The following is a 23,919-nucleotide window of genomic DNA, read 5'->3' as shown; positions in this document are numbered from 1 at the left end:
GAGGAGTGGTATCCTGGGAGCCGAGTGAAAAAAGTTTTCCGGAAGGATACATTTTCAGTGTTCTAATTCTTTAATCTTCATACTGCCTAATTGGAAGCTCTATGAACTATTGATATCTAAGTGGACCTACTAAATAATGAGGGGGAAAAAAGCTTATAAGGAATATTGACTTTGTGGCCAGTGGTCCACCATTCACTATGTGTAACTGGGCAAGTTTCTTAACATGTTTGCTTCTGATTCCTCATTTCTACAATGGAGACTATAGGGTTGTTAAGAGGATTGAGTGAGTTAGGGTTGTAATGATTATTGGGACAGTGCCCAATACATGGTAAATGTTGTATATTATAACACGAGAAATATTGCAACTAAAGATCAATTTTACTATCTCAAGCTTTCTGATGGCAGCAGCTAAGATGTAAGGGTTTAATGTAGATCCTTTCAGACTTCATTTCTCTGACGGGGACCCTGATATACCTGTTTATTCCTTATATTTCTCTTTTTATATTTCTTTTCTATATTTTGAAATAAACGCAGTTTTAAAAATCTGACCAATCCCTTTCATTTCAAAAACTTTAAGCCAGTTACCAGCAGAGTTTTCTTTAAGCAGAACATGGCTGGCCATAGAGATAAAGCCAAAATAAAGAGAAATAATTTCAAAGAACAGTGGTTCCTATGTCCTTTTGGGTTATTTACCCCTTTGAAAATTAGATGAAAGCTCTTTCCTGAAGAATGCACATGTAAACACACACACACACACACACACACACACACACAATTTTGATTATAATTACAGGGAGTCTGTGCATCCCTAAAGCCAACCAATGAGTCCTCCAGGCTGCCATGAAACCAGGCCTTGAATTGACTGCAAAGTCCACATTGTTATAAGCTTAATTTTCTTCTTAATTATCTAGCAGGTCCATTTAGAAAGATCTCAAAACATCACAAACTTTACGTTACTCCTATACTTCTAGTTTAAGCAAAATGGAACTTCCTTTAGAGAAATTTCCATTCTAAATACATTCAGTTGGGGGGAAAATGCATACATAGAGCAGGTGACCTGACTAGTCAGGACCCTGCTCTTAGAAGGGTCCCATGCTTGAGTTAATGCTGAGCCATCACCATACTGAAATTCTTAATCATTTTTGAACAAAAGATTCCACATTTTAATATTGCACAGAGCTCTGCAAGTTACAGAGCCAGATACATACACACATGCACTGTAAGTTCAATAGGACTTTTCTTTCATTAACATTTAAATAAGGACATGAAATTCTCTGGAGATAAAATATTTTCCAGCGTGTCTTTCCAAAGATACAGAAAAACATTACTTTGGAAAGTCACGCTGGAAAATATTAGTTTTTATCTTGGAGTATCGTTTAATCGTAATCTGCTATGATAATTTTGACATTCACTTAAGAAGTCCTGAGGTAAGATGTGACTACATAATAAAATTATCACAAGCAATATTAAAAGACAAACGAGGAACCTTTGTATTCTAAGCCACACAAGGTACCTAAGGAAAAGAAAGATTCTGATGTTGATGGGAAGCTTGTACTAAGGATAGAGGAGCAAAATGGGAGCAGAGACAGGAATGTTCTTACGTTAAGATGCTCCAACCCTCCCCTGAGGCCAATGAAACGTTTTATGCAGCAAGCAGAGTGTAGTCAACGTTATTATCTTTATTTTCAAAGGTTGCCAGATTTTGCAAATAAAACTACAGATGCCCAGTTAAATTTGAATTTCAGATAAACAGTGAATAATTTTCCAGTATAGATATGTCATAGGCAATATTTGGGACACACTTCTACTACAGAAGTACTGATAATTAACTGAAAGCAATTTTAAGTGAGAGTCCTGTATTTTATCTGGCAACCTGATGATTAATACCATTCCTGATACATGGTAGGTGATATTTCCGGGCGACTGTGCTTTTCCTGCCACCTGTAGGTGGCAGTCTGATCAAATCATTTCATGGGACCCGTTTGTCTAATCCAAGTGTAACACTGTATTGTTTGTCCATCTATTAATAAGGTTGTTTTTTAAGTAAAAAAAACAAAAAACAAACAAAAAAAAACAGCATTTGTTTTTCATACAAAGTAAGTTTTCCTAAAAGAAAGATAAATTTTGAAGGTGCACAAACCTAAAGATAAGCCAGTCCTCACCCAACTTTCTCACAACTCACCATCAAACAGATTCAAATGCACAGGTGGTCTAATCCTAGTGGGTGACAGAGCCTTTAACACTTCTAATGATATTTTGAGAAATTTGTAGTTTTTCATGACACCATAAATAGGATCTTTTTCCCTTATATCTTCTAACACACTACCTCTGATGTGTAAGATAGGTATTGACTTCTATATGTTTATTTTTGTTTTAAACCATACTCTATAGTTCAAGTACAATTAGTGTAAATACTCTTGGATTTTCTAGTAGATGAATTATCAGCAAGTAATATACTTTTCTCTCATTTAAAAAATAGCACTTAATTTGTTTCTTCTACTTAAAAAAAAATTAATGTGGGGCACCTGTGTGGCTATTTGGTTAAATGGCCGACTCCTGATTTTGGCTCAGGTCATGATCTCATGGTTCATGAGACCAAGCTGAGATGGGCTCCGTGCTAGTAGCAAGGAGCCTGCTTGGGATATTCTCTCTCTCTCTCTCTCTCTCTCTCTCTCTCTCTCTCTCTCTCTCTCTCCCTCTCTCCCCTCTCTCTCTCTCTGCCCCTCCCCTGTTTGCACTCTCACTCTCTTTCTCTCAAAATAAATAAATAAACATTAAAAAAGCTAAATGTAATTCTATTAAATGTAGTATTAAAAGGAAAAGAAATGATTATATGGATGCTCCTAAAATCTATTCTATTATGAAATTTTACAGATGATGTATGTATGACATTATGTATTATGAAATTCTAGTATGACATGTTATATACACTCAAAATTATCATCATAATAGTTTAATACTATAATCTAAAAATACAGCATAACCTGAAAGTTTGTATTTAGCCATGAATGATACAATATACAATTATAAAATGCAACTGCAATTGTTCATTGTATCCACATCCTTGTCCCAACCCCCAACCTGGTCTAAGAATGCTTACCCTGATCACAGAAATCCATCTTATTGCAAAGCCAAAGGAAAAACATCCTCATGAAATCCAAGTCCCCAAGTAACTAATTCTAGAGAGAAATAATTATAATTTATTTTGAATTTCAATGCAAGAGACTTCAATTTTTTTTATAGAAGAGCTACATCACTTTCTGGTTCCTACCATTATTCATTACCTTTTTCAGCTGTGACAGTGTACTTAGCACTACACAAAACACAGGACACAGTCCTTTCCCATATCTAATGTTGTGAAACCACCTAAGAATTAGAATCTATGAAATCATGAGTGTTGAAGGTCGCACCTTTAGGTATTTTAGTTCACAGATAGTTTAATGTGTTGATTTATAAGCCGTAAAACGGAATCAAAGTTTAAATATTTATCTGAGAAGTAAGCTTTGCACTAGGTGGCATTGTTTGCTAATATGCTGTTTATGTTTAGCTTGACTAACTAATGGTTTTCATATACTTTGCTGTATGTCAGTAGTTACTCTGCAAATATAAAATCCACTATCGTTTTATAAGAATTTTTATGATTATAAAAGTAATTTATTCTGTTAATGAAAAATTGGAAAACGCAGAAAAGGATTTTAAAAATCATCTATAATTCTATGGTTAGATAGCTTACGCACAACTTTTTTCTCTAAGGTCCAGGAATCTCCAAATAAGGCATAAGCTCTAGAGTCAAACAAAGCTGGGTTCAAATCCTATCCCCTTCGCTTATGCCTATTTGATGCATTTTAAGGCAAAAATCATTAAAAAATTTTTTTGATGTTTATTTTTGACAGACAGAGAGAGATAGAGTACGAGCAGGGGAGGGGCAGAGAGAGTGGGAGACACAGAATCCGAAGCAGACTCCAGGCTCTGAGCTGTCAGCACAGAGCCTGATGTGGAGTTCAAACTCAAACTGTTAGATCATGACCTGAGCTGAAGTCGGACACTTAACCGACTGGGCCACCCAGGGGCCCCTATAATATTAAAAAATAAATAATTTAAGGCAAAACTCAATCTCATTGAGTTAAATTTATTTTTTTATCTTGACTCCTCTTCTTCCTTTAGCTTCCATCCATTTCTTTAGGAAAGTGATGCACTGTCTTTCCTTTCTTACCTTCATTGTGCTCCTCTACCCACTTCAAACTGACTTCTATCCCCGGAATCTGAAAACGCCCCTTATTAAAGTCACTAATGACCTGCATTTTGTCAAGTTCAAGGACACTTTCCTGATGGCGTCTCTTGCTCCTGCTCAGCGGCAGTGTTGTCCTGGAGCCCAGTAGTAACGGTACCTGACAGCTAATTGTGTGTGGCTTTTTCCAGTTCCAAGCTCAGCGGAAGACACATTGGTAGTATGAAATTCGCCAGGATGAGTGTGTTCACATCACAGAAATCAGCAAATGTCACAAATCAGAGCCTTTCCTCCATTTGTTTAACATTCACCCTCATGCTGCTGCATATACATGACCATTTTCCCTTTCATGGGACTCCCTTTTTTCTTGTCTACTCAGTACCACGTCTTCCTGGTTTCCTCCCATTTTAGCTTTTCTATCTTCTCCTTTGCTGGCTCTTCCTCTATCTCATGGCTACATGTTAGCATTCCTGGGGAGTCAGTCCTGGACCCTCTCTTCTTCCTTTCATACACTAGCCTCAAAAAATAATCTCTCTAATTTCCATGTATTTCAATACTACCATTATGCTGATCAGTTTCAGATTTGTATCTGCAGCCCAGACCTCCCGTCTAAGGTTCGAATGCAAATGTCATGCTACTTATTGAAACGTGTGCCGGATGTCTCACAGACATCTCAAACTCATGACCAAAACGAAGTTCCAGATTGAATTCCACACACCTTTCCCTTTCTTCTCTTCTCCATCCCCACGTTCTCCATTTCAGTAAGTGGATCCACCATCTACTTGATTACTCCAACATCAACTATGGTTCTTCCACATCCATCCTTGTATCTGTCAATTCTGTCAATTCGAATTCCAAAGTATCTTTTGACTTTTTTTTATATTAAATATAATTTATTGTCAGATTGGTTTCCATACAACACCCAGTGCTCATCCCAATAGGTGCCCTCCTCAATGCCCATCACCCACTTTCCCCTCTCCCCCACCCCCCATCACCACTCAGTTTGTTCTCAGTAATTAAGTCTCTTATAGTTTGCCTCCCTCCCTCTCTGTAACTTCCCCCCCCTTCCCCTCCCCCATGGTTCTCTGTTAAGTTTCTCAGGATCCACATATGTGTGAAAACATATGGTAACTGTCTTTCTCTGCCTGACTTATTTCATTTAGCATAATACCCTCCAGTTCCACCCACGTTGCTACAAATGGCCAGATTTCATTCTTTCTCATTGCCAAGTAGTATTCCATTCATTGTATGTATAAACCACATCTTCTTTATCCATTCATCAGTTGATGGACATTTAGGCTCTTTCCATAATTTGGCTATCGTTGAAAGTGCTGGTATAAACATTGGGGTACAAGTGCCCCCATGTATCAGCACTCCTGTATCCCGTGGGTAAATTCTTAGCAGTGCTATTGCTGGGTCATAGGGTAGATCTATTTTTCATTTTTTGAGGAACCTCCACACTGTTTTCCAGAGCAGCTGCACCAGTTTGCATTCCCACCAACAGTGCAAGAGGGTTCCCGTTTCTCCACATCCTTCTAGCATCTATAGTCTCCTGATTTGTTCATTTTAGCCACTCTGACTGGCGTGAGGTGGTATGGCAGTGTGGTTTTGATTTGTATTTCCCTGATGAGGAGTGACGTTGAGCATCTTTTCATGTGTCTTTTGGCCATCTGGATGACTTCTTTAGAGAAGTGTCTATTCATGTCTCTGACCATTTCTTCACTGGATTATTTGTTTTTTTGGGTGTGGAGTTTGGTGAGTTCTTTATTTTTGACTCTTGTTTTTATCCCTCATTTCTATTGCCATCACATTTTGGGCTGCCATTATCTCTCAACTCAATGCCTGTAATGGCCTCCAAACTGATCTCTGAACTTCAATTCTCTCCCCTCCCCTCAGTTGATCTCCACATAGCAAAAAATGAACATAAGAGGTAAATCAGATGACCATTTCCCTGCTTAAAATCTTTTAAGTGGTCTTCAATTACATTTAGTTTAAAAATCTGCTTTCAGAGCACTCTCAACAATAGCCAAATTATGGAAAGAGCCTAAATGTCCATCAACTGATGAATGGATAAAGAAATTGTGGTTTATATACACAATGGAGTACTACGTGGCAATGAGAAAGAATGAAATATGGCCCTTTGTAGCAACATGGATGGAACTGGAGAGTGTCATGCTAAGTGAAATAAGCCATACAGAGAAAGACACCATACGGTTTCACTCTTATGTGGATCCTGAGAAACTTAACAGAAACCCATGGGGGAGGGAAAGGAAAAAAAAAAAAAAAAAAAAAAAGAGGTTAGAGTGGAAGAGAGCCAAAGCATAAGAGACTCTTAAAAACTGAGAACAGGGGCGCCTGGGTGGCGCAGTCGGTTAAGCGTCCGACTTCAGCCAGGTCACGATCTCGCGGTCCGTGAGTTCGAGCCCCGCGTCAGGCTCTGGGCTGATGGCTCAGAGCCTGGAGCCTGTTTCCGATTCTGTGTCTCCCTCTCTCTCTGCCCCTCCCCCGTTCATGCTCTGTCTCTCTCTGTCCCGAAAATAAATAAACGTTGAAAAAAAAATTAAAAAAAAAAAAAAACAACTGAGAACAAACTGAGGGTTGATGGGGGGTGGGAGGGAGGGGAGGGTGGGTGATGGGTATTGAGGAGGTCACCTTTTGGGATGAGCACTGGGTGTTGTATGGAAACCAATGTGACAATAAACTTTATATATTGAAAATAAATTAAAAAAAAATCTGCTTTCAAGTTTTTGAACTGGTCCCTGCTTACCTGTCCAACTTGAAGTGTGATCATTCAAGTTCATTATGTTCTGCTCAAGCTCACAGTGGTTACTTTTCTAGTCCTTGAATGGGCCAAGTACCCCTCCCACCCCCATACACCGCTTTTGTATATGCACCCCCTGTCTAAAATGATCTTTTCCTGGGCCTCCTGGGTGGCTCAGTCAATTAAGCATCTGACTCTCGGTTTTGGCTCAGGTCATGATCTCATGGTTCATGAGTTCGAGCCCCGAATCAGGCTCTGCACTGACAGTATGGAACCTGCTTGAGATTCTCTTTCTCCTTCTCTCTCTGTGCCTCCCCAGCTTGTGCCCCCACCCCCCACCTCAAAATAAATAAATAAACTTTAAAAACCATAAAATGATCTTTTCCTTACTCTCTTTGTGGTTAACTCTGTTTCTTTAATTACAAATCAATTTAAATCTATCTTTTCATTGTTCCTTATCTTTATCTCAGCCCCTTACTTTTTCCATTTTTTTAAGTTTATTTATATTGAAGGAGAGAGAGTGCTCTCAGCAAAAGTGGGGGAGGGCATAGAGAAAGGAAGAGAGAGATTCCCGAGCATGTTCTGCACTCTCAGTGCAGAACTCAAGGTAGAATTCGAACTCGTGAACCGTGAGATCATGACCTGAGCCAAAACCAAGAGTCAGATGTTTAATTGACTGAACCACCCAGGTGCTGCCCTATTTATTTCTTGGTTGAATGAATGAAGGAATCTACTTATATAAATAAGGATTCCTCTTACAGATATAAATAGTGAAAGAAATATTAAGTTCTTAGCATAAGGCCTGGTACAGAGTGTGGGTTAAGTAAATGGCAACTTTTTTTTTTTTTTTTTAGAGGGAGACAACTGTTTTAAAATTTAATTTAATTTTCAGCATTTCAGAGTTCTGAATAAAGATTCATGTCCTGAAGGTGGCAGTATTAAGACTCAGGATGTTCTTGCTTCCCAGTTGCACGGATGGGTAACCTTACTTAAACAGAACATCCCTAGCATTTCTGCTTTGAATTACTAATGTGTGCTTATGAAACAGAGAGCTAGAATTGCTGATAGGAATTGAAATATTTATGGTAACTCAAATAGGATAAGGGGGGGAAAAAAACACCAATTAAAGAATTAGGCCATAAATACCTTTTGTTTTTCCCTGATCAAACACATATGGAAAGCGCACATTTGGATTTTGGCAATGTGATAGGTTAGACAGTGATGATGATATGCTTTAGTTATATGATTACTAAATTAGTCATTTAGTTGCTGTCAGAGAGTTCTGCAGCTTTAGTCTTATATTTAAAATGCAGCATGTTTAACCTTAGAGCATGCAGCAAACTCTTGCTGTATTTATAATTTTTTTTAAAAAAAGGGCCTCAGAGAGTAATATCAACTCACTATACTCAGAGTAAATTCAAGTAAGATAAAATTAAAAATAGCATTGTAAGTAATGTTTAAAATAACATAAATGACATCTAAAATAATACCAATACTTGCATCACGTTTTAAAGCCATTTAAGAAAAAAAAAAAAGAAGAGAAAAGGGGCGCCTGGGTGGCGCAGTCGGTTAAGCGTCCGACTTCAGCCAGGTCACGATCTCGCGGTCCGTGAGTTCGGGCCCCGCGTCGGGCTCTGGGCTGATGGCTCAGAGCCTGGAGCCTGTTTCCGATTCTGGGTCTCCCTCTCTCTCTGCCCCTCCCCCGTTCATGCTGTGTCTCTCTCTGTCCCAAAAATAAAAAATAAACGTTGAAAAAAAAAAAAATAAAGCCATTTAAGGAAAGATGTTTATTTAAGTATTTGTTGGTTGTGTCTCATGAGAGGTGGTTCTGATGCCACCAAGAATCACTAGTCACTACCTCTGTGACGTTCCTAGAGTGGTGGACCCTCCAGGCAATTGCACACTATTTCTAGCCAAGTCCTCAGTCCTCTTCGTCTCTTGTCTCTTGCCATCATCTTCCTTAGGGGATTGGAGTAGAATTTTCCTGAACTGCTCACCCTGTGCTCTCTTCACCCTGCACCTTGCACCATCCAGTGTGACCTTTCAAGGGTAAAGGGACACGCTTTTAGCTTGGTCTCACCACACAGGTCACAAAATATAGAAAAGAGAGACTCGCGAGGAAAAAGAAAGCTTTGACCTACTTCATTTGTTTCCCCACAGAAAATTCACTTCCTTCTGGCCTGCCGCCTCCTTTTTTTGGGAATCCCATTGTGTGTTCTCAAGGACCCCGTTTGTTCTACAACCTAGATCAAAACCCTTCCTGAAGATGAAGTTGTTAAGAGAGAAGACCTGGGCTTTCTTTCATGTATTAGAGACTGACAATGTTTATATACAGAATTGATTTCCTGGAAACACAGCAGCCTCAACCCTTTTTATCTGTGAATGACAAAGAATAACAGTTACATTCTCACTGGAGGGCTGCTTGTGAGTGGCCATTAAAAAAATGTTGACACAACCTTCCTCCCTAGCAATTTTATTTTTTAAGTGTTTTTTCTAGACATACACTTGCAAACGATTGTCAAGAAACGCGTTCAAGGGTATTCAGCTGCAGCACAGTTTGTAGCAGTGAAATTAGAAACAAAGGAGAAATGGGTGGGGTGCCTGGATGGCTCAGTTGGTTAAGCGTCTGACTTTGGCTCAGGTCATGATCTCCCAGTTCGTGATTTCGAGCCCCACGTCCAGCTCTGTGCTGACAGCTCAGAACCTGGAGCCTGCTTCAGATTCTATGACTCCCTCTCTCTCTCTGCCCCTCTCTGGCTTGTGCTCTGTCTCTCTCTCTCAAAAATAAATAAACATTAAAAACTTTTTAAAAAGAAACAAAAGAAAAATGGTTAATTATACTATAATACATCCATACTAAAGAAGATGTCCACACTATGCAGCATTCAAAGAATGAGATAGATCTACAGACACTGACAAGGAAAGATCCTGAAGACAAATTGTAGCAATCTGTAGAGAAATATTTCTCTGTGTTTATGTAACACATATACACGATGTATATTTGCATGTAAACAAAGAAAAATGGGTCTAGAAGGACACCCGTCACACAAACAGCAGTGAGTACCTCTGCAGAAGAAATCTGGACTTGAGTAGAAGCTAGATAAAGGGGGCTTTGTTTTTGAATTTTTCACACAATGAATGTACTAATGTACTATTTATATAATTTTTAAAAAAAATTTTTAATGTTTATTTTTGAGAGAGAGAGAGAGAGAGAGCATGAGCAGGGGAGGGGCAGAGAGAGAGGGAGACACAGAATCCGAAGCGGGCTCCAGGCTCTGAGCTGTCAGCACAGAGCCCGACGCGGGGCTCGAACCCATGACACGTGAGATCATGACCTGAGCCGAAGTTGGAGGCTCAACCGACTGAGCCGCCCAGGCGCCCCCATACTATTTATATAATTAACATTTAAAAGAAAGAGACAAGAGGGAAAGGAAGACAACAAAATGTGCAGTGCCGTGTAGTGGTTAATTTTATGGTCCCTGGAACCAGATAACCTACATCCAGGTAGTAGCCTGCCACTTATTTAACCTCTCTGTGCTTCAGATTTTTCCTTTGAAAAATGGCAGTAACAAGAGTGCCAACCTCAGAAAGTGGCTGTAAAGAATGAAATAAGATGCTATATGTAAAATGCTTGGCACTTTACATATGAGTGATGTAAGTGTTAGCTAGTGTTATTGATTAGGTAAAGAATAAGTCATTAGTTATCCCACTTTAGTCAGAGAGAAATTATTCCTTTCTTCATCTTTTGGCACTACTGAGACCTCAGGAAATGTGCCTTTAAAAAATCAATGTCAAACGGCCTTGGAGATCAGGCTTCTAATGGCTTTGCTTTTGTCTAGTCATCCTGGAACAAAATGCATTATAGCCCAATCGACATTCACACCAACCTGTTCCACTGGGCGTTGGAGACAAAAAGACCAATGAGACAAATTTTCTCCTCTTAAGGATCCCACTTTCTGTGATGGGGGGTGTGGTGGAGGGAAGAATCAATCAGTAAACAGATCATTTCAACACAGTGTAGTGCTGTGATAGGAATACAGAACAATGAATGGAGTTACAGAAGGAAGGAATGGCTGGAAACAAGGAAAGCTTCCAGCAAGAGGCGAAGATTCTAGAAGGATGAAGAAGAGTTACCTTTGAAAATAAGGAAGAAATGGGCATTCTAGGCAGAGGAAACACCATGATTTATCTGAGAGAACTACAGTGGTTTGGTTTTGCTAAAATGTGGTATGTGTATGTTTTTATGTATGTGTATGTGTGTTTGAGTAGCAAATGGATTGGGGTGGGAACAAATGGTTGGAAGAACTGAAGAGTAACATATTTAGAAAGATGGTGACGACGAAAGGTGATCTTAATTATGTAATACCAGTGTGAAACAAGAGCAGAAAGATTGCAGTGCAAGGATTGTTGAAAACAACCTGCCTGTTCAGACAGGTCAAGGGATTCTATGTAAGAGGTCTCAATTTTGACAAACTTTCGAAGAAATATTATAGGCCGACTTCTGACTTTTGCGTCTAGATAGAATAAAATATGGCATTACAGGTCAGGGCCCTTGCTGCAATAGCTGGGGAGGGGGAAAGGATGTTACAAAATTCATGGTTTAAAAGACATCAGAGAGCTATGGATACAATAAGACTAGGTGAACTAAAATTCCAGAGAGGGAAGAGCCCTTCTTAGGTGAGCTGACAATCTCTGGCCATTTTATTCCTCGGGGATATTGGCCAGTTCTGGGTGAGGAGTAAGAATCAGGCATGACCCCTCCAGAGAAAAGAGAAGGTAGTTGAGCTTTTGGTGGTTGCGTGGGGCTGGCTTGACAGACAGTAAACTAACGGAGCATTTGCTTATTCCTCAATACTGCAGGACTTGGCTGGGAGCTTCTAAAAGGCAGACTGAGGGGTGCCTGGGTGGCTCAGTCGGTTAAGCATCGACTTCGGCTCAGGTCATGATTCATGGTTCGTGAGTTCGAGCCCCGCATCGGGCTCTGTGCTGTCAGCTCAGAGCCTGGAGCCTGCTTCGGATTCTGTGTCTCCCTCTCTCTCTGCCCTTCCCCCACTCGCACTCTGTCTCTCTCTCTCTCAAAAATAAATAAAACATGAAACAAAATTTTAAAATAAACAAATAAAAAGGAGAATGAAATATCCTGGTTTCATAGAACTTGGGAGACAAAGTCCCACCAGTAGGAGACATCCTCCTATAAATATACAGTCAAGTTACGCCCTTAAAACATTTGCTAAATATTGAAGGTGCAAGGGGTCAGAAGGCAAAAAGCTAAACTCCGAACCTCTAAATGGCAGAACTGATTCTGAAGAACTGAAGAGACAGAGACCCAGTAAGTAGGCTCTCAATCAAAATCCAGGAGAGCCACACCTGAGGAATAAGGACAAAGATATCCCTATTTTGGTTGAGGTGATCTACCTGCTTAATCGAGGAGGACAATCTGAAGCCTCTGGATTCCTGTATACGGAGTCTGGCATACAATAAAAATTAGCAAACGTATGGAAAGACAGGAAAACATGGCCAATAACCAAGAGAAAAAATACAAGCAAAGCCACAGATGTTTATGTATTATGGTTAACCGACAAGGACATGAAATAGAATAATGATTAACAAGTTAACAAAAATATGGAAAAATGAATAAAAAGATGGAGAAGTCCGACAGAAAATTGGAATCTGTAAGAAAGAATCAAGGGCACCTTCTAGAAATGAAAAATACACTACACGAAGTTCAAAACACTTTGGATGAGTTTGATAGGACAGAAGAAAGCAGAGTTTGTGAATTTGAAGACAGGTTGCCAGAAATCATCTGAAATATATAAAGGAAAAGTTATAAAAGAAAAAGAGCAGGGCATATGAGACACGTGGAACACAAATGGTCTAAAAACAGTCTAGCTTATTTATTACTTGAGAGAGAGACAATAGAGAATGGGGCAGAAGAAATTTGTAAAAACATTAACCCAAAGATTAAAAAGAAAGGTTACTGAACCCCAATAGGGTAAAAGAAAAGAAAATCACACAGAGACATGTCATAGCCAACCTGATGCTAACCAAGAAAGATAAAGACAAATCTTAAAAATAGACAGGAAAAAAAAAACAAAAACAAATATTCCCCTTCAAAGAAAACAACAGGAAGACTAATTGAAATCTTCTCAACAGAAACTATGGGGAAAGATAGTGGAATGGCATCTCTTTTTTTTTTTTAAATTTTTTTTAACGTTTATTCATTTTTTGAGAGACAGAGAGAGAGACAGAGCATGAGTGAGTGGGGGAGGGGCAGAGAGCGAGAGAGGGAGACACAGAATCCAAAGCAGGTTCCAGGCTCTGAACTGACAGCACTGAGCCAGACGTGGGGCTCAAACCCACAGACCACGAGATCATGACCTGAGCCGAAGTCAGACTCTTACCTGACTGAGCCACCAGGGCGCCCCTGGAATGGCATCCTTAAACTGGTGGAAGGAAGAATGTTTTATAGGGTGTCTCGAATGATCTTACCTGCACTAACTATGGATTTGTTTCTTGTCCACCATCTCATACTTAGGACCGGTTATAGGTCCCCTGAAACTGAGTTACTTGGGGTCCCACCCTCTGAATATTACGTAACTTGGCCTTTTGCAAATGCATGGCGCAAAGATCACCTACAGCAGGTGATGCAGACTGGAGCTCTATGCTCCTTTACTCTTCAAGTTCACGGGCTTGACTCCACAATCACATCATAGCATCAGTGTGCTCTCAGCAGGGGTGACATTGCTTCGACCCAACTAGCCAGACCTTTCTGCCTAGATATCAGGAATATTACTTACCTTGGAAGCGTTCATTCTGATTTTTGTAACATAGAACGTTGATTTTTAGTGATTAGGAACATTTTTTTAGGCCATTAAAACCAAAAAAAAAAAATCATTTTTTTTTTCATGTTTCTTAATTTCCTACACTTGCAGTGTTATGAGCAGCAATGCCATCGTTGGGCTGTAGGCTTTAGGCAAAGATTTAATGAGTCTAAACACTGACTGAGAGCGTGTGTAAAATGCGTGTCTTTATAAAACTCCTATAGATGTGTTGTAAGTGAAGCAGAACAGTGAGAGCTTCCTGTGGCTAATGTACCCTTTCTGGCCTATCTATGGTGTTAGGAACGAGCCTCCAGTTACAGACTGTTTGGGTGCCTCCTCTCTTTTCTGGAACTAGCTAGGAGATACTAGTCCGCAGATGTGTAGCCCCTGATGGTTTGAATTAGCCAGTCACCACTCCCCACCCCTCAAATGTCCCATTCAGCATCCAGATCCCTTTTTGGGCTGTGTGAATACCTTGCTTCTTGTTGTGGGCTTTTTGGTTTTTTTCTTTAAGGACACTAGTCCCTGGGGTGGGTGCCTTTGGACAGCTAATACTTTTTTGCCGGTCTCCTGCTAAAGAATAAACTTTTTTCTTACTTCTACCTTGATTCCCTTGTGCTGATTTCCTTCAATGACAGAGCCTACATCTGAAACAGTTAACATCCCCACCCTGCTAAACCCTGTCGCTGGCCCTCCTGCCTAAATTAAAGGCCCTTCAAGTTTCATGTTCTGGCTTGGATCTGGACTCAATTAGTCCTTCCTCTGTTTTGACTTTCTCTCTCCATTTTTGGTCCAATTTCTCTCTCAATTTCCCCCCAGTGACTGCCAACTTATGTGTAACTTTTTCAGCATGCTGTGTGACCAGCCTCCAATCGTCTGCTTCAAACTAACAGTGTCATTATGGTAGGCCCCCCACATAATCAGAAGTAAAGCATTTACTATTTTACTGAATAGAACAGAGCCCATTCAGAACATAATTCCCAAGAAATTGGCTGATCTCAGACACAGCGATAGGCTTCACATCCAGCCATTTTAAGCATGAGATCACTTAAGTTTCTGAAACGTGGGCAGTTAGAGGCTGAGATGAACTGAACACAGATTCCAGAATGGAGTCTACCTAAGTAGACACTTAGGTTGATGTCTTCATGCATTAGTGCAGAAGCTCCCTGGGTGAAAAATAGGACTCTGCTGAGGGTATAGAGGGGTAAGATGCACAAAAAGTGCCCATTATTAACCAAGCAAATAATTACCATCTGTCCAATGGTTGATATGAAAAAACTGTTTCAAATACATTATTGCACTTTCGGTTCCCAATAACCTTGTGAGGTGGATATTATTTTTATTATGTGCATTTTGAACCCAGCAAGTAACAGCTAATTTTATGGAGTATTTACCATATACCAGATTATGGCGATATACTTAACATTGTTACCTCATTTAATCCATTAAAAATCCCAGAGAGGAAGCACCTAGTTTTCCGATGAGGAAACCTGAGGCTTACAGAGGTTGTGCCTAAGGAGGTAGCAAGTGAGAGAGAGCCAGAATTTAAAGATCCTAAGCAATTAATCATTAAGGTTGGAAGTTAAAGGATTTACCCAAGGTCTCCCAGCCAGGAAGCTTAAGACTGGAATTGAGCCCAGGGCTTCTGGTGATTTATTTCAAAACGGCTTTACTCACATACCATACAATTCATCTATTTAAAATGTAAAATTCATTGTCTTTTTGTATATTCACAGAGTTGTGTATCCGTTTTTAGTTAGCTCAGGCTGCCATAACAAAATACCACAGACTGGGTGGCTTATACCAAAGAAATTAATTTTCTCACAGGTCTGGAGACCAAAGTCCAAGGTCAAGTACCAGTATGGTTTATTTCTACTGGGAGCTCTCTTCCTGGGTGACGGATGGCAGTTTTCCTCTTGGTTGGAGGAAAGAGAGGGCAAACTCTCCGGTGTTTCTTTTTATAAGAGTACTAGTCCTATCATGAGGATCCTACCCTCATGACCTTGTCTAAACCGAATTATCTCCCAAAGGGCCCCTGTCCAAATACCATCACGCCGGAGACTAGGACTTTAACATCTAATCTGGGGGGACACAATTCAGTCCACAACACCTCACTTCTCAGGTCAGAGGCCAAACAGTAGAATAATAAGTGTCCTCTCTCCCAATCAATCTAAATTCTCTAGAGAGAGAACTGGATTGGCCCAGCCTGGGTCAAGTCTTCACTCCAGTCCAGTCTTCTATTATCAAGCAGACACTGCTACATCACTGAGTTATAGTGTGGTTTAAAGAATTCTCTTGTTGGGGCGCCTGGGTGGCGCAGTCGGTTAAGCGTCCGACTTCAGCCAGGTCACGATCTCGTGGTCCGGTCCGTGAGTTCGAGCCCCGCGTCGGGCTCTGGGCTGATGGCTCAGAGCCTGGAGCCTGTTTCCGATTCTGTGTCTCCCTCTCTCTCTGCCCCTCCCCCGTTCATGCTGTGTCTCTCTCTGTCCCAAAAATAAATAAACGTTGAAAAAAAAAAATTAAAAAAAAAAAAAAAAAAGAATTCTCTTGTTTAAAAAAGTATTTACCATACAAGTATGTATTCCTAATGATACGATACATTTCATTTTCTTTTTCTTTCTTTCTTTTTTTTTTTTTTTTTTTTTAGAGAGATAGAACATGAGCAGAGGGGAAAGGGGCAGAGGAAGAAAGAGAATTTTAAGCAGACTCCACACTCAGCATGGAACCTGACATGGAACTCAATCCCATGACCCTGGAATCAAGACCTGAGCCAAAATCAAGAGTTGGATGCTCAACCCACTGAGCTACCCAGGGGCCCCTGGATGATACGTTTTCTAGTTTGGCTTGTTTTTAACATTATGTTTCTATGATCCAACCATGTTGTTGGGTACAGCTGTGGTACATTCATTATCATAAATGTATAATATTCCGAGATGTGACTGAACCATACCTTGTTTTACATATCTTCAAATTTGCTGATTCTTCAGATGTGTCCAATCTACTGATGAGCTCACTGAAGAAATTCTCATCTCAGATGTATCTAGCATTTCCATTTGACTTTTCTTATTGTTTCCATCTTGTTGCGGAAATTCCCCATCTCTTTGTACATGTTGTCTGTCCTTCTTTTCCACCGGATTCAGATTCATAGTTATTTTAAGGCCCTTGTCTGGTCATTCCAAAACTTGGGTTATGTGTCAATCTGGTTCTATTGATTCTATTTGGTATTTTCTTTCTTCCTAAAGAACTTCAACATTCTTAGAGTACTGGTCTGCTGGTAATGCATTTTCTCAGCTTTTGTTTGTTGAAGAAAGTTTTTAATGTTATTGAAGAATACTTTTGCTGGACATGGAAGTCTGGTATGAGGGGTTTTTTTTCTTTCAGCACTTATAAGATTCTTTCCATTGTCTTGTGTTTTGCTTAGTTCTGTTATGTAGTCTGTTCTGCTTCTTATCCTTGTTGCTTTGCATATAGTTTATCTTTTTACTCTAGCCACTTATTTGATTTTCTCTTTATTACTGGTGTTCAGCAATTTGATTACGATATGTCTGGGTGTATTTTGTTTTGTATGTAGGTTTATGTTTATCCTGCTAGGGAATCCTTGAGTTCCTTGTAATTTGGGGTTTATTATTTTCTTCAAATTTGAGATGTTACCTGCCATTATCTCTTCATATATATTTTCTGCTCCTCTTCCTTCTAGGATTCAAACATACATATGTTAGACCATTTGTTATTGTCCCATGAGTCACTGAAAGTCTGTTGATTATTTTTTCAGTGTTTTTTTTTTCTGTGTTTCACTTCAAATGGATTTTATTGACTACATGCTCACTGATGGTTCCTTCTGAAGAGTCTTATTTGCTATTTACTCCATTTGGTGAACTTTTTTAAGATACTGTATTTTCATTTCTAAAGCCTCAATTGCATTCATTTGTTCTTTAATCTTTCATTTTCCCTCTTGCCTTCTTCTTGTCTTCCTTTAAATACTGGAATGTAGTTAATATAGATATTTTAACATCCTTGTCTGTTAATTCCATCATCTCTGTCATTCTGAGTCTGCTTTAATGATTGGCTTTACTTTGAGTTATGGGCTACATTTTCCTGTTTCTTGGCATGCTTAGTAACCATTGACTGGATGTTGAACATGGTAACAATTACTTTGTTGAGTGCTGGATTTTGTTATCTTCCTTTAAGATTGTTCTCTCTTCTACAAGCAAGAGTCACATCCTCTTCTGACTGAGCTAGCCAGGCACCCCTGGTCCATAGCCTCTTTTGAACATCTTATCTGCCTGTAGTTAATTACCTCTTTCTATTTCTAATATTGCTTATTTATGCCTGCTTTTTTATATTAATCATTTTCACCAAATATTCTACATTTTCTTTATCTTTTAAAAAACTTTATCTTTTAATTTTTTTATCCTAATTTTTTATGTAAAATATGTTAACAGTTAAATTTGTCTACATGTAAACAAATATTTTCCTCTCCTTCTATCTCATACCTATTAACAGGGGTCATTTCTTTCTGTATGTATATACTTACATTTTATATATAATAATTTATGTATGTATGTGTATATAATAATTTATGTATGTGTGTATATATAATAATTTATGTATGTATATATAATTTAAGTATGTATATACTTACATTACATATATAATAAATATATAATTTCTATCTGTATGTGTATACTTACATTATAGATATAACGTAGAAATTAGTGGAAAAATCATTATTTGTTTAATCTCAACATATCTTTATTTTGCCCTCATTTTTGAAAGGTATTTTTGTTGTTTGTGCAATTTTATTTTTTTAATTTTTTATTTAAAAAAATTTAATCTTTATTTATTTTTGAGAGAGAGACAGCTTGTGAGCAGGGAAGGAGTAGAGAGAGAGGGAGACACAGAATCCGAAGCAGGCTCCAGGCTCTGAGCTATCAGTACAGAGCCTGATGCGGGGCTCAAACTCACAAACTGTGAGATCATGACCCAAGCTGAAGTCGGACACTCAACTGACTGAGCCACCCAGGTGCCCCAGTTTGTGCAATTTTAAATGGCTAGTGATAGTCTAATCAGAATTTCATTGTCCTCTGGTTTTCATCATTCCCAGTAAGAAGTCAGTTGTCAGTCTGCTATTGCTTTGTAGGCTATGTCTTTTCTCTTTGTCTTCTTTTCAGATCTTCTCTTTGTCTTTGGTGTTGTTCAGTTTCAAGACAATGTGTCTAGGTCTGGATTGATTTTTATTCATCCTGCCTGATATATGTTGTATTCCCTTAATCTATGGGATTATGTCTTTTTATAAAGTTCTCAGCTGTTATTTGTTCAAATGGTGTGTCTCCTCCAGGTTTTCTGTTCTCTTGTAAGACTCCTCTTAATTATAAATAAGTATTAATTATACATTAGATCCTCTCATCCTATTCTCCATATATCTTAACCTGTCTTGTATTATCCATCTCCTTATATTTCAGAGCTGTAGTCTTACTAATTTTTAAACATCTACTTTCCATTTCAGTAATTCTTCCTTTCATTCCAACTAACTTTCTGTTTTCCCTATCGACTGATTCTTTTCAAAAAAATCTAAATTGATATGTTAAATTTCGATTTGGCTCTTTTTGAAATGTACTTCATCATTTTTGATAGTCTCTTATTGGCTCATTTTTGTGGCATATCTTTTATTATTTTATTGTATTACCTTATATATTTCATTTCTTATTTTATATTTATTATCTGGGAACTACAATATCAGAAGTACTTAGTATCTATAGCGGCTATTTGCTGTTTCTGCTGACTCTCACTCAGAGTGGCTTGTTTCCTTGTGTATTTTGTAATTTTTTATTCTGACCTCATTTTTAGTTGATCATCTGTGGAAGCCAGGGGGTCTAAATCGGAATACTTTTATCAAAATAGGATGGTTGCTTACTTCTTTTGAGAGCCAGGGATGCTCCTGCCCTTTAGTGGCCTGGTGTAATGAAGAGTCTTAGGTTTAGCTTCTCCAGCTTGTATATTTGTCTGTATATTTGGCTTTCCTACTTAGAATGTAAATGTCATGAGGATAGGGACTTTATCTAACTTGTTTGGCATACCTTCCCCACTGGCTTGTACATGGTAGATTTTACAAAGGTATTTGCTAAAAAAAATCATTGAGTAGCTCAGCCTGCCTTTTGTTTTTTACTTGAAGTTATGCAAAATGCAAAGTTATTCTCATGCTACTCATGAGACATGTAGGTTCGGAATGAGAAACGATGGTGAGTCAGCAATTGAAAAGCTGTGGGAGTGAAACTCCATACTCAATCATTTCAAAAAATCAATAAGGAAGACGGTTACCAGGTGGGGGGATCAGTGAACTAAGTGATGGGGATTAAAGAGTACACTTATCATGACGAGCACAAAGTAATGTATAGAACTGTTGAATCACCATATTGTACATCTGACACTAACATAACACTGTATGTTAACTATACTGGAATTAAATTCTAAACTTTAAAAAATCAATAAAGAATAGAAATTGCCAATAATGTACACTAACATTCCTTCCTTTAGAAGTTGAGAGGGTATTTTTGGGCAAGAGTCTAATAGTAACACCTTTTTTCAAACACAGACGGAAATGTGTGTTTTCCCTTTGGTCTATGTAAACTCCTTTTTTATAATTTCAACCGGCAGCATATACTATATTTTCTGATCTTAAAAAGTGGCGCTTAGAACTTCTCTTAAAATTCCTTGCAACTTACAGCTTGTTTTTACAATGATCTCTAAAGTATTATCAGTTATTTTAGATGAGAAATTTGTTGGAATGTTAAGCTACTAACAGGAACTTGGTTGCTGTATGGTTGGAAGAACTAGTTTCAGATTTCTAAGATTCTCTAAGAAGAGATTCTCGGAAACCATGACTGACCCTAAAAGGTATTTCAAAGTATCATAACTCTAAAATATAATCAAATAATACATAATTTAAAATCTGAACTGATACATAACCTGAAGGTTAAAGCTAAATTCATAGGGAAAACTTTATTTAGTCAAAGATGCTCTTTGATAATAGACTTAGTTTTCTAACCTGACAGTCAATCGGGTACTGAATTCTAGCGGTGTGCCTAAAAGTATTGTGTAAGGTGTCTTATTTCAGACTTGTATACATTGGAGTATGTTTTACAGGCATCTGTGTAGTCTAATATAAGCCCCTTAAGGATAAGAGTATGATCTGTTCATTATGAGGCTTTTGCGCTGTACCCGTATTTTAAGTGTGAGGTTACAAGGGCCAGAACTATTGTGGCAGTTTGAGAAAAGGACTGGATATTAACTAAAGGATGAAGGTAGAAAAGCACACAGTCCTGGACCTCCCTATCTTACTAGTACGGTGTCTGCTCTAAAATATGGCCTGTAATAGACTTCCAGGACGAATTCAATTCAACAAGACTCTGCAGAAACTCACAACAGTTGGGGAGATAGGAAACACATATAACAAAAGCATTCAGTAGCGACGCACAGCATTGCATTAAGTAATGCCGGCTGCAGAAGTTAAGAGAATCAGGAGATCAGTGTGGTTAGGGTAGCTGGAGAACATTTCATGAGGAGACAATCTACAAGTTAATTTGGGGAAGAAGGGAATTTGGGAAGAGCAATAAGAATGAGTAATGGGAATGAGGGAGACAGGATATTATGATATTGAGAAACAGAAGGGATAGTATTCTGTCTGCGACAGTGTTTATTTAGGGGATTAGCTGGAAATGGTGTTGGACAGGTAGGGGAGCACAGATTACGGAAGCCTTTAAAAATCTCTGTAGTCCTGGGGCGCCTGGGTGGCGCAGTCGGTTAAGCGTCCGACTTCAGCCAGGTCACGATCTCGCGGTCCGTGAGTTCGAGCCCCGCGTCGGGCTCTGGGCTGATGGCTCAGAGCCTGGAGCCTGTTTCCGATTCTGTGTCTCCCTCTCTCTCTGCCCCTCCCCCGTTCATGCTCTGTCTCTCTCTGTCCCAAAAATAAATAAACGTTGAAAAAAAATTAAAAAAAAAAATCTCTGTAGTCCTTAAACTCCATGTAGACATTTCTATCTTGTTCACCATCGTAGCTCTAGTACTTACCATAGTGAATGGTACATAGCAGATGTTCGATTACATTCTATTGAATGGATTCAACGCATAGATGAAAACACTTTGCAATGTTGAGGCTTTATCCGGAGATCAGCGGAAATTCCCTGGCGGTTTTAGACTACGAAGATGTCAGAGTATAAATAGTGTTTTAGGAAAACTATTCTCAGGGCAATAGGCAGAATGACGAGAAGGAGGTGGAGGCTGGATGTAGGGAGAGAAGCTAGGCTACTCATGTACTCAGCCTTTGGGTGAGAAGGGTTAATAGTGAACTGAGGATAGCAGGAAAGAAGAGTTATTCTGAGACTGAACCAACTGGATTGTGATTTACTGGCAAATTTCTCACCTAGAAGACAGGGACAAAGATGCTGTCAAGGTGGATAAGTGAGTTAAATTTTGTAGTTGGCAGTTGCATTTGAGAACTTCTATTCTCGTTACTTCTCTTTTCTAGTATTTCCTTCTCCCCATGATCATTTGGTTGGGCATTCTTTGATGATGCTCAATTATCCACCAATTCATTACTTTTCTAGAGCTATTATGTTCACCCGTTCTTTGAATACTTCTCGGTTGCCGGACGTATTATACGAAGTCTATCGTATCAGGATAGATGTGGGAAGTGCCTACACAGGAAATAACTAGAATATCTGCTGTGAGAGTGTACAGAGGAACAGTTGCCAGAGAAGGGAGTGTGAATTCCTGAAACTAGGAATTCTTCCACCAGTCTTACAGGTTTGAGGGTTCTCAAAGCTTAGAATCCCACCTCTTCAGTTTATAGCTTGTGGATCTGGCGGTGGTTGTTAGGTTGCTTACTACCACCAAGCTCTATCATTGAGGTTTATCTCAGAACAGTAGGGGACTTAGTGTTTTTCTCGTTTTTTGTTTTTCACCCTGGTATATAGGAAACGTGTATTGGTTTGGAGCGTTCTCCTTACTCTCCAACCCAGCCCAGCCCTGACGCTTCAGGGTAGAAACCATGAATCAAATGTGTCTACTGACCTTAGTTGAGGGCCTGCTGACCTCAGATGCCAAGGGGGTTCAGCCCTTCTCTGCAGGGCTTACTTACCTCTAAGGTCGCTGAAGAAAAGTCCCGCCCAGCCCACCCAGACGACTTTGAAGGAGCTCCTTGGTCGCTAATTTGGCATTGACACCCCCAGCACCGCCCCCCCCCCTCCCGTGAACTGCCCAAGGCCTTCTTCCCACTGAGGGCCAAGCCCCCTGGGGCAGTCGTGGCCTAACCCTCCGGTCAAGGGCACCACTTAGGAGAGGGAGCAGAACAGCTCGTTCCCACTTTCTTTCTCTGGGACCAAAGCAGAAGGCTGGAAAGTCACTAATAATAGCAACACTATTATTACTAATTATTTTATATTAAGAATTCCAGCCGGGGAGAGGGAAGACGCAGACCCTTACTGCACGCCCCACCTCGTCCGGGGACAAAAGCCCCGCCCGGCGCCGCAGCCGCTGGACCGGGTGGGCCCGGCCGGGGCGGGGGAGGCGGGGGAGGCCGGGAGGCGGGGGAGGCCGGAGCGGCGGGCCCCGCCCAGCTCGGGCCACTGGCTGTCAGCGTCGCCGCGCCCGGCGGCGGGTCCCCGCGATCGCCGCGTCCCCGCCCGCCCGCCGCGCTGCGCCCAGCGGGCGGCCAGGTGTCCTGCGGGCGGCGTCCCCGCGCTGCCAGCCGCCTCCCCACGGCGGGCGGCGGGCGGCGGGCGAGGGAGCGCTGGTGTGCGTCTCGAGGATATTTTCCTCCCCACGCCCTGCCGGGCTCTCTCCTCTGCCCTCCCTGCTTCGGCTCCTGCCGCCTGAACCATGTCCGCAAGGGGTGAGTGGGGACCAGGTGGGCACTGTCTCCGGACCCCGCGCCAGGCCCGGCGGGGCAGGGCGCGGACCGGGGCGGGCCTGGCAGGTGCGGAAGGGCGAGGGGGCTGCGGGAGCCGCGCCGGCCCCGACCCGGCCTGAAACTTTGGCAGCGGATCCGTGGGCTCTGGGTGGCTGGGGGCGGGAGGGGGGGGGGGCCGCGGGGGGGGGGCGGGAAGGAAGCC

At 40.4% G+C, this 23,919-nt stretch overlaps 2 protein-coding genes across 3 annotated transcripts in view; one reads left to right on the top strand and one right to left on the bottom strand.

Annotated features, from left to right (window-relative positions):
- The window catches only part of FHIP2A (FHF complex subunit HOOK interacting protein 2A), a 93,213-nt gene that overhangs the window by 68,227 nt on the left and 1,067 nt on the right, over nucleotides 1–23,919 (bottom strand). The window lies entirely within an intron of this gene.
- Nucleotides 23,441–23,919, top strand: part of ABLIM1 (actin binding LIM protein 1) — a 302,559-nt gene continuing 302,080 nt past the window's right edge. The window contains exon 1 of one of the 2 annotated variants that reach the window (XM_045439048.1): nucleotides 23,441–23,699. In XM_045439048.1, the coding sequence (XP_045295004.1) occupies nucleotides 23,687–23,699 (13 nt within the window). In that variant the 5' untranslated portion in view covers nucleotides 23,441–23,686. The remainder of the gene's footprint in view (nucleotides 23,700–23,919) is intronic. The other variant, XM_045439036.1, reaches the window with a different exon arrangement.

This window comes from Leopardus geoffroyi, chromosome D2 (assembly GCF_018350155.1).
Source record: "Leopardus geoffroyi isolate Oge1 chromosome D2, O.geoffroyi_Oge1_pat1.0, whole genome shotgun sequence".
NCBI lineage: Eukaryota > Metazoa > Chordata > Mammalia > Carnivora > Felidae > Leopardus > Leopardus geoffroyi.
This window is presented reverse-complemented; position numbering and strand designations above follow the sequence as displayed.